The 12,095-nt window shown below is 43.8% G+C and overlaps 1 protein-coding gene across 1 annotated transcript; it reads left to right on the plus strand.

The window, feature by feature from the left end:
* Positions 1-529: 529 nt before the first annotated feature.
* LOC134210588 (ribosome quality control complex subunit TCF25-like) lies at positions 530-10,554 on the plus strand. Its single transcript, XM_062686703.1, is given in 6 exon segments — positions 530-669; positions 732-947; positions 1,921-2,800; positions 2,803-3,379; positions 3,452-3,604; positions 9,361-10,554. Coding segments are annotated over 5 exon segments (2,115 nt in total). The 5' UTR covers positions 530-669; positions 732-794; the 3' UTR covers positions 9,713-10,554.
* Positions 10,555-12,095: the final 1,541 nt, after the last annotated feature.

Below are 12,095 nucleotides of genomic sequence, written 5' to 3' on the forward strand. Positions count from 1 at the left end.
GGCCGCTGTCTTGAACTGCTTAGAATCCCCCTGCTAGGGAACGCACAATCTTGCGCATAATAAATGACCGTTCAAACACGCGATTACGATTTTTTTCCGCTAATTGAGCTCTGAATTTTGTTTTTGTTTTCCACTGCCTCGCGGAGCTGTTTTCATTGTCGAACAAGAACTGGAAGAAGAAAAACGGTATCAGCATAAAAGCATGAACATGGTTATGTTTTTTTAAAGAGCATATCTAACCTACCTAACCAGCATCTAACATCTCACAAATTGTTTTCTGGGGAACGTCTGTTCTCTGTGGCCTTATTTTAAAATAAAAGGCTTTTTTCTCCGATGGTGTTACCTCTGTGTGTCTGTGCTATAATGTTTCAGCATTTTATTTTCTATGGTCCATATGTATTTTTATGACAGTTGTTTTAGGAGATTTCGGGGCAAAAACGCATATTTTGCTAACATTTTTATCGTATCTGCTCGAAAAAAACTACTCGACTGCAATTTTTCTTCTGCAGCCGGACGAAAGTTTATTGTTTTTGTTTCGTGTCACTTAACTTGCACCACGCAGTTTTCGTCTTCAGAGTAATCGATCGGTGGATTGATTCCGGTGAAAACCCGTTGCACTGGATGTGTAACTTTGATGAGCATCGTGAACTAATTTGCAAGCACTAGTGCGTAAGTGATAATCGTCATCAAACGTGTCGCCTTCCGCGTTCCCACTTACAATATAGTTACAGAACCTACGGGCCACGGTTGAAAGGTCGTGGAACAGAAGACTATAAAAAAGTGACGCTAAAAAAATGTCCTACCGGATTCTACGGAAGCTGCAGGGCAACGAGCTCGAGATCAAGGACCCCATCGATGAGATTTCGGATGGGGCTGATGCGGACTACGATACCAACAGTGTGGGCAGTCAGACCCGTAAGAAAATCAATATAAATCGATTTGATTTGGTAAGTACAATAATTGAATATCTTCAGCAGGTGATATGTTTGGGTATTTCCGGGGTGAATGTCCTGATAAACATTTAAAACTAAAGCTTCTCATAAAAATGGCCAAGACAAAGAAGTCAGAATAATGTTCGAGCAATGACGTCGTATGTCTCGCTTCAAAGTTTTAATAAAATTTAATTTGAATAATTTATTTAACTTTTATATCGTTTTGAAAAACCGAGAAAGGCGGATACAAACAAACGTTCTGAATAAAAAAAATGTTACCCCTTATTTTAGGTCAAGGAAGACATATTAATATTGAAAGAAACGGTCGGATTTAATATTTTAATATTTATTTTTTATTATCCTCCTCTCATCTTTGCGGAGACCAGTGTAGGACATAGTTTCTATTAAATATTTTAAGCTTGAAGAGATGAGCCAGCCGAGGGCTGCAAATATCTCTAATTAATAAAGATAAAAGAAAACTTAATATAGGGGAAATGACGGCTTTGGCAGGTTTCGTTCTATTATTGTCAGGGGGGTTTTTGTTGACCAAATTTTATGAAATTTGGCCGCAATATTTTTTGACATGCAAATAATGTTCATGCCGAATTCGAGCATCATTAGTTTATCGAAAATCCCCTGCCAAGGCCGTCATTCCCTCTACTTGCTTCCTTGACCTCACTGAAATAATTATTGTATAAGGTTCACTTTCTCTTTTAATAAACTATTAAGCTAATCATATAAAATTATGCTACTAAATATTTTAATAATACCATATCAGTAATACAAGTATGTTGAAATACTAATCTGAATATGATCATGCAAAAAATGATAATAATTGCTCCTATCAGTGCTATTCTTAACCTTTCAAATGCTGTTTTTACTTTTTTTAACGAGATAGGTAACAGCACTGCTAAACGATCTAAGATTGTACAAAAGTGTATTATGGCAGTTTTCATCTTACATAACTCATTTCTCATTACAATTCCAGCTGAACCAACAGCAGTCGCTCTCGGAAAGCGAAGTCAAAGAAGACGATAACGACGAAACGGAACGGGACGCCGCCGGAGGGACGCAAAATACCAATCTGGTCGAATGCAAGAAGAAGAAGAAAAAGAAGAAGAAGCGTACTGGCAGATATGTGGCCAATTCAGCTCGCCGTAGCAGTGAAGACAACGCCGACGTCGAGGACGACTTTGCCAAAACGGTCAAAGAGGTGGACCAGCTTTTCGCCGATTACGGAAAGTCGGAGAACAGCGCAGCCGTGGCGAACAGAGCAAACGGTATGGGAGACGAAGCCGGTCCCAGCTTCAGTGGGGGAAAATCTCTGCTCACGATTCAACACAAGAACCTTAATCCGCAGTATGAAATGAAGCGCATGTTTGGTAGCAAGGTGGTGGCAGATCAGCAGAATAAAAGGCGTAACAATCGGGGAGCTCCGCGCACTTTGAAGTCCACTTACTTGGTCAATCCCAAAGACAGCTGGCCACCAGTGGGCAAGTCCGGTATATATATGAACCTAGTGCAGGCTCCAGAACAATCCGTGGGAGGTACATCCAAAGGGATTTCCGATAAAAATGTAATCTATTTCGCATTCGAGCACAGTCTTTCGTACCGGCAGATTCAACAAAAGTTCTTGAATGCCGTCGAGAGCATGGACTCAGACAACATAATCAAGATTATCAATCAGCATCCTTATCATGTGGATTCTCTCATTCAGTTAAGCGAGCTGTGTAAGATGTCCGAGGATCATGCCATGGCTTCCGACCTGATCGAGCACGCTTTATTTGCACTGGAGTCCTCGTTTCATACCATGTTCAGTTTGACGCAAGGCACCTGCCGGCTGGACTATCGGCGTCAGGAGAATCGAGCCCTTTCATAACTCTGTTCAAGCACTCGCAGTACCTCGAGTCTCGTGCGTGCTCTCGGACCGCTCTTGAAGTAGCGAAACTGATACTCACTTTTGATCCGGTCAATGACCCGCTGGCGATCATTCTTATGATCGACTTCTATGCTATTCGCGCCAAACAGTATGACTGGTTGGTCCAGTTATATGATGAGTGGGAGGCCACCAACAACCTGTCGCAACTGCCGAACATGGCATATTCGTACTCCCTGGCGTTGTTTCTCTTGAAGCGAACAGAGGCTGCCGATCGTGCCCTTCAGTATGCGCTGCTGATGTTCCCGTCCGTGCTGCGATTACTGTTGGACGAATTGGGTATTCAGCCGGATTCCCGAGTTATCGGGCACAGCTATTTCGCTGCGAGCACCTACGACAAGGCCACTGTTGCCCTGCAACAGCTCACGTCGATGTACGTCTGTCGGTCGAAGTTGGTCTGGCGAGATACGGAGATTCTGCCGTGGTTGGAACGGAACGTTAGCACGGTGTTGGATCGGGTTGACAACAAGGATGAAATCGTTGCGGAGTACACTGCAAAAAGGAATCAAAGGTAAATGTGCAGGAGGAAAGATGTATTTAGTAATAACATCAATAATTCAATGTTTTCCTATCTGCGTTATAGATATATGAATCCTCCGAGGGCAATCTTGCGACACATCGTCCTGTCGGATTTCAAGGAGAAAGTTCCGCTCGCACAGTTCATCAAGAAAGAAACGGAACCTGTACTGATGTACGATCCACTACCCCCGTTGGATTCAATTAACATTTATAGCAGGTAAGTTGTTAATTTGAAATCAACGGCATAACTTCCGCTTGCAAAAGATCGCCATTCAGGAAATAATGCCAACGTTGATGTGAATCCATCTCATCAGCACCTTCTTATTTATCACATTGATTAAAATGCTGGGAACGGTGGGTGCAGTTCACCTCCGCAAACGTCAAATCAGATATAAGCCCACAGGAAAGCTGGCGGTCATTACCGCTCGCGGAAAACTGGATCGCAAAAATGTATAACGACACGTATATCATAATATAGATATTTTTGACAGTGATGTAGTTACCTGTGGTAACGTATGGAAGTGATGCTAATTGCTTAAAGCTGATACTAGCTGTGTTCTGGTACTGGTGCCCAAATCGGCGTTTCCTATTTGTCCTACCCACGACTCGGAATGTGGACGCACCTCTGTTTAAGTATGTATCGGCTAGGGGCGGTATTGCAAACTCAGCTAGGACAATATTTTAGCTAATTTTGAGAAACGCCTAACCACTGATTATGCTCCCAAGTGTTCAGAAAACCACTAAAATAGTTTTTGCATGAATTAGAGATGATTTGAAACAACGAAAATAGCATTAACCGTGAAAGCCGTTTCCGTTTTCTCTACAACACTCCTCCTAAACGGCAACAGTTAGTCCAATCAACTTGACTAACTTCTCAAGTCTTGTGCGCCCTAACGGATTCGTTAATAGATCCGCCACAAGTGTTGGGAAATGTACAGTAAAACATTGTGATTATGCGAATGTTTACATTTTATCCGGTCAAATTTCACGCACCGCACAAACCGAAACAGTTTTCAAAAACAAATGTACGCCTCATTGTGACATTTTTTTGCTGATGAGGCAAACTGTTTGTTTGCTGCTGCATGCTGCTGCGTGAGAGTCGAGCCGTCGGTGCGGTCAGCATTTGCATGAGATTTCTTGTTTCGGTTCGTGCGCAGCGCAAACAGAACAGAATCGAGTCAAATTGCCTGTGGCGCAAAGCATAGAAAGAATGCTAGCTGAGCTGTTGGTACTAATTCATCAGTTCTAGCCTCTAAAATGAGCAGGGAATAATAAAATAATCATTTACCACCAAAAACGGTCATACGTCGTGAAATGAGCGTACAGAAACATTAATTGTGGGGAGAGAAAATAATAAAATTATGCGCTGACTGTCGTCTGCTTGGCCGTGGCTGCTGCTGCGGCTGCCGTGGTTTTATTTTTCTTTGACTGCGTGGCAGAACGAATGATAAAAAGAAATGTCAACCGTTCCCGTCCCTGCGGCCACCATGTCTTCGGATGGGCAGACCACGCACTTCATTTCTTGCTTCTCAACGAGATCTTTCATAAAATGAAATTTCGTTGCGATATGTTTCATTTTTCTCCATGATCTTCAGGCAACTTTGGTTGTCCTCGTGGGTAACTACCCGCTGCTCGTCGTTCAGTTCTTGCAGTAGTAGCTTTAACCAAAAGAGCTTCCTGCGCCGCTTATCGTTCCTCCGTTGACCTTGATCCCAAACCACTATGGGATTTTCGGTCGTTTCGATTTTCCGCCCAGTCGGCGTCAGAATGATGGTACCGGTCTCACCTTTCCTGCTTAGTCGTAGTCGATAGTCGGCTGTACCCTTGAGGTACCGTACCACACGTTTCAGCTCGGTCCAGTCCTCTTAAGTGGGCCGATTCGTCTTCCTGCTCAAAATAGATACCGCAGTCGCAATGTCGGGTCGGGTGTCCACAGCTATGTACAACACTTTCCCGATAAGCTTCTGGTATTCGGTGTTGGTCAGCAACGGCGTCCCGTCGCTCTCGCTCTTGATGTATCCAGGGTCCAACGTTTTTTTTTGGATGCTTTGGCGTCCGTCAATCCGCTTGATTCGAATGTACTTCCTTTGACTCAGAAACTAATCCCCGTGCTTATCCTTCTCTACTTCCATCCCTAGGTAATGACGAATATCACCCAGATCTCAAAAGAGCGTTTCAGTTTACTCACGAACGCTTCAATCATCGCCGGATCATCACTCACCACTACGAGATCGTCGACGTACACCAGTACGTACCACCATCGCCCCTTCAACTTTTTCCGGTACAGGCAAGGATCGGATACACAGCGTTCGAATTGCTGTCGAACCAGTTCTTCATGTAGCTTCTGGTTCCACGCTCTTGCCGCCTGCTTCAGCCCGTACAAGCTTCGATTAAGTCGGCAGACTATGCCTTCGCTTCCTCTTTGCACGAATCCACATGGTTGCCGCATATATACCTCCTCCTAAAGATCGCCATTCAGGAATGCGGTCTTGACGTCGTACTGCTTCACCACCATGCTTTTTTTCGGTGCAACTGCCATTAGCGTCCGGTAGGTAGATGGCTGTAACCCTGGAGCAAACACTTCGTCGTAGCTAGAGCCTTGAATCGAACAATCTCTCCGGCGACGTCATACTTGATCTTTTATACCCACTTGCATCCTACAGCTTTCCGTTATGGAGGGAAATCAGCCAACGTCCAAGTGTTGTTGGCATGAATCGACTTTAATTCCTCCGCCATCGTTTTCTTCCAGTTCGGGGCTGCCATCGCCTCCCTGTAGTTCTTCGGGTCGCTGTTCCCATCGTTCGTGGTCATCCATCGGCTCGAATTTGTAGCCAAGCACTGTTTGGAATCGGGGTTGCTATCCACATCGCTGAACCCCTCGAAGTCGCTTGAATCATATGGTCGGACTCGGAGAAATGTTTTGCACGGGAAGTCGTTTGCTTTGCAAATGAAAATCTTTGTACTTGCCTGGTAGTACGTGCTCCCGTCTGCTGCGCCCCAACACCTTTGACTGAGAAGGTGGATTTGAAGATTTTTGCGAAGGGAGCACAGTCATCTCAACAATAGTATCAGTAGAAGTGTCATTGATGTCTTCATCTTCAGAGATTTCTTCGGCTGTTTCGTATGCTACCTCATCATGGTCTTGAATGTTCGGAACATTTGACACTTGACCTGGAGCGCTTTCAAAGTCCACCGGCACCACCGTGCGTTGCTGCCTCGTTGGTAGAGCAAACCGCCAGTGCATTAGTCGATGAAACTCACCTCTCTGCTCTTCAGGAAGCACTTCGTACTGGGATCGTACAAGCGGTAGCCTATCGTACAAGCGGTAGCCTATAGCATGCACCGCGTACGCTCGGTAATCGTCCTGTGTGCACGCTCTGCCTGCCCATTTTACTCGGGCGTGTAGTCGTTGGTTGTTTGGTGGCGTATTCCCATCTGCTTCAACAAAATTTTAAAATCCGTTATTGATATACTCCTTAGCATTATCTGTCCTCAGGATCTTGATCTTTCGTCCGCACTGACGCTCCGCCTGCGCCTGAAATTCCTTGAATCGGCCGAGGACCTCTTCTAGTACACGAACATCCTACGCGAACGATCGTCAATGAGGTAACGGCTACGGTAATAACGGCTTCCAGATGGTGACGATACCTCCATTGGTCCCGCTACGTCTGAGTGAATCACTTCCAGCAATTCTTCAGCTCTTGAACCGCTTTTACTGAATGGAGTCCGGGTATGCTTCCCCATCGGACACACCACGCAGTCCTGGGCTTATCGTTGGAAATTTGGATTCCACACGCTATTCCACCGGCCAGTTTCTTCACGCTACTGTAGTTGAGGTGTCCCATCCGCTTGTGCCAGGTATCGAAAGAGAGGCACATGCAGAGCTCAACATTGCTTGGCCGGGTTTTCTTACCTGTGCTAGCTTGAACAACTCGTTCTCGATTATTCCGGTTGCCTTCGGAGTTGAAGATTTCGCAGCCTGTCGATTGGAATATAACCTTGAAGCCTTTCTTCACAATCTGTACCACCGACAAAAGGTTGTTCGACAGATCCGGGATGAACTGCACGTCGCGGACACGAATTCCATCTTGATCGTTGCGGCACACCGGGTAAATAGTGGCTGTACACACGCTTCAATCTTCATCGTCTCCTTGTTGGCAGCAAAAACTACCCCGCTAGCGTTGCGCACGTCATCTAGCAGCTGCAGATCCCTCGTCATGTGCTTAGTTGCACCCGAGTCCAGGTACCACTGGTCCGCATCCTGACCCTGTATTGTCAACAGCACCGTGAAAAAAGCGTCAGCTTTTTAACTTCCTGGATTCTCCGGACAGAACTTCGTGATGTGGCCAAATTTGCTGCACTTCCTGCACTGCGGCGGCCCCCTGGGCGGCGCCTAATTTTTTCTGTTTTTCTCGTTGCCATGGTGAGCTTGTAGTTTTGTTTGAAACTTACCCCTAGCAACGAACGAAGTTTTTCGCCATGACCATTGGCTGATACCGCTCCAGTAGTCCGGCCAGCAGGAAAACCCCGACGAAACGTTCTGGAATCGGAAACCCAATTTTGTTCAGCTTGATGGCACGTGGAAATCATCCTGTTTGCGTACGCCTCCATAGTTCCGTAGGACTCCATGTCGGTCCGAATCAGCTTGTAAGCAATCCAACTTCTCACGTCAAGCCATTTTCCTCGAACGCCGCGTTGAGCTTCTTCCAAGCCTCCAGAGCTGTCTTCGCGTCCCGCTTTCTTGTCTTTCACGGGGTCCACCACCGCCAACGATTCATCTGCATTCTTCTTGGGCTCGACGGCTTCCCAAAGGTCTTCCACTTCAAGATAAGTTTGGACGGCAAATTTCCAAGTGGTTCAATTTTCTCTGCCAACCAGCCGTTAGATTCCGGGATTCTAATTCGTTATTACTAACTGCTAACACTGGTACCCGTAACCTCTTGTGAGGAGTAAACTCATAGTGGATAATATGTCTGGTTAGAATGAACAAACAAATGCAAATGAATTTATTTTCTAATTATTAACGACAATAATTATTCTTATACGCCTACTATGACCGTTTCCGTTTTCTCTACAACACAGACATAATAACCCATAGGTATAATAAATATGAGCAACACAAAATCATCTTTTTAACCCAAATTTTTCGGATTTTAAACTTTAATAATCAGGATTTTTATTTACCGATACAAAAGAAAAAGCATTATACAGATTTTTTTGGTGACAAATCTACAGTACACATTTTGAAGCCTTTTACTGTTTTACGAAAGTTTCGCTTAGGGTGGCCATCTTGCTCTACCCATCTGCTGTTGAATAATGTGACCAGGCGTTTCGGGGGACGCGGTATTTTTCAATTTCATTTTTTAAAGTTCTTACTGATTTTTTGCAGTCGTACGAATATTTTTATTTATTTTTTTGGGCCAAAATCTATGCGGAATGCACTTTTGTCGAATTCATTTTCAAGTCAGTGACGTAATCCAGATAGGCGTCCCACGTTTCGCAGGACGCTTGCTGCCGTAATCGTAACAGCCATTTTACAACATGCATGTTTCCAATTTTTCTGTTAAAGAGCTCGATAAGTAGTACTCGTTAACACCATTATTGGAAAATGGCGTATACGTCACTTTTTGAGATTACGGCAGCTTGCTGGTCACATTACTGTTGAAGGAATCTTTAAAATAGATATTTTAGGAAACATATGTTCTTAGATAAAGTCTTGAGCGATTTTTTTTACCAATAACTAAACACACATTTTTTTACCAGGAACTAAACACAGTTCTCATCGAACAGTTAAACAGCCTATTTTTATGAAAACGAAAAGAACGATTTATGGGTTTAAAAACTGAGAGTAATACAATATCTGTATTTTACTAATTTAAACAATACGTAGTTAATTTATATGCCTTTCTCCATTATTCTACTGTTTTTTAAGATTGTAGAACAGTAACTATCCATTTCGTTTTTTCTTTTCAGGCCGTCAATTAGCCCGACTACAAGGAACTTGATCAACGCTTCACCGTTTTCGATGTTTTTCCAATCGCTACTGCCGAGCTTCAGTCTACAGCAGCAAGCCCAACAGCAGCAACCGGGCCAGCTGGCGATCCGTAACCGCGAAGCCGGCGAAGGTCCTGCTGCTGCGGCGGCCCCTGCAGCCGGCGATGGTGCCATCGCCGGCCTCCAGGCGTACACCAATTCGCTCAACTCCATTGTGGATGCTATGCGGGACTTCCTGTCCGACATTCGGGTGCTGGAGAGGCCCAATGATGCCGACGTGGACGACAACGAAAGCTCCGACGGCGACGAGCAGAACGACTATCTCACGTAAGCGGGGGCAGTGAGGAACGGTGGGTGTTTGTGGTTGGCTAATGGGCCGGAAGGATTGAGAATGGCACACGCTTAAGATTTTAGGAAACCTTCCATCACATGGAGAGTAGTCAAGTTTTTAGGGTATAATTTGATAGTTTGCTAGTTTTTCGACTCATTTATTTTTTAATATTAAAAGCATCGTTTTTTTTTTGTGTTGTCAGCCTGAGGATGCGGGCATAGTAGGTATATCAACACGATGGAGAGGGATGCCTCAAGAAGGTTTGGCAGCTTATCGATTATTATTATTTCTTTTTGTAGGTTTTTTGCGTTGCGTCTACTCTGGCAGTAACTTGAGAATTGTTATGTTGTTAATGCAATATTTATTTTAAAAAAACGGAGTGGAACACTAGCCTTCATATGGCCTGAAATTGGTTATGCTGAGTAGACTTCACTGCAAATTGGCAATACAGTTTTGATTCCGATTAAAACGGTCATAAATCGATTTGTTTAAGATAGCGTTCAATTGTTAAGTATTCTTTGGAAGAATCCAGAACGTTTTAGATATATGCAAAAAAAAAATCCTTAAAGAAAATTCGTGAATATTAGATTTCGACACTTGTTCGGCGAGTTAGTACTATTCAATTTAATACCACCACTTAATTGTAACTTTTACAGCTATACGTAATTCGACCTCAACAGTAAGGCCGTTTAAGTGTCTCGTACTTGGATCGACTAATTTTCAAATCGTTCTAATTCCAAATAACTGTTCTTTCAGTTTCAGAAGAAAGTTCAGAGGAAGTTTATAAAAAAATTCTTGCAAAAAATCAGAAGATTTAGAGTTAATAAAACCCTCGAAAATTGCTTTACTTTTGGAGTTATACGAGAAACTGGCCAAATTAGGAACATGGCATAAACTGGTACAGTTACCCTAAATGAATAAAAAATCAACATAATTTGATGATATGATAGCGGAGCGAATAGACTAAAATCAAACAGAGATTTAGGGCTTCGCAGGAAACAACCCAAGTATCCAATCGGAAAACAAATATCTGGCCGCACGCACAGCATGAGCTGCATCAGCGATCCCAGGAGTTCGATATGGTTTATCGATGTGTTGTCCCGTCAGGTCCAGTGACAATCCCTTTTCCATCGGAACTCTAACCGGATTGCAGTCACTCATCCCAAAACGTTTCATTAATCGGTCGATACTTGCACCTTGCGATAGCTGCATCACTCCGGTTTCATAGTCGTAATTTTTCTTGATTCCTAAAAAAAAAGATGAAGTTCTCCGTAATCCGACTTTTTAAAAAACTTGGCCAGATCTAACTTTAGTTTCCGAACAGATGAAAGATTTCGTCCTACAACCAACAGATCATCCACATACAGGATGATGATTAGTTCATCGTCCTGGAATCAGCTTCGTGTACAGGCAATAACCGTGTTTAAGTATCCCATTTTGAGGAGTTCGTCGTTGGAGGACCCATTCCAGCATCGAGGTGATTGTTTGATACCATATAGCGAATTGATTAAACGACATGCTTCATCAGGCTTTGCTTAAAAACCAGCCGGAGGTTTCATGTAGATGATTTCCTTGAGACGTCCATTTGATGCAAGTGAAACTTGCGATGAACTCCAACTTTCGCAACGAACCTTGCTTTGCAGCGAATAAGTTGCCATTTTCATCCTCTTTTAGCCGGAATACTCATTTTGATGTTAGGGGTTTCATACCGTCTGGGCACGTCGTTAACTGCCACACGTTGTTTGATTTGAGGGATTGAGGTTCGCTGTACACCGCTTGAAACTAATCTTTGCTATCGTCTCGTTCAACAATCTTGTCATATGTTTGTGGGACATCTGCATAAAATGAATCGCCAGAAGTTGCTCCGTAACCAACAATCCATAAACTTACCGGGGAGCCAAAGCGCTCCTTTCCGCTGCGCCTTGTTGACTCGCAATGTTCTAAGTGCGAAGGGAGCGCTGACAGTGTTGGACCAACAAAATTATGTTACTAAGAGGTTTCTAGGATACAGGTACAATTGATTTGCTACTCGACTACAAATTTTATATTGTCGGCCGCCACCAAACCGGACCGCGCGATTGAGCACTCGCGCTGCGACGCGAGTCGCGACAATTTGAAATATTTCATTAGTAGTGCGCATCATGCACGCATGGATGTACTATCATGCGCACTAATCAGAAATGAGTTGCGACGTATGATAACTGCAGATATTTCATTTTATTGAAAACAAATCTTCGATTTTCTACTATACACAGAATCAGCTATGCCAGATCTACGGAAATTCCCGTAGATTTACGGAATTGAGTGCTTTCTACGGATCTACGGATCCGTAGGTAAAAACTACGGAAATTTGAAGATTTCTACGGATATCTACGGATTTTTT

Source organism: Armigeres subalbatus, chromosome 2, assembly GCF_024139115.2.
Source record: "Armigeres subalbatus isolate Guangzhou_Male chromosome 2, GZ_Asu_2, whole genome shotgun sequence".
NCBI lineage: Eukaryota > Metazoa > Arthropoda > Insecta > Diptera > Culicidae > Armigeres > Armigeres subalbatus.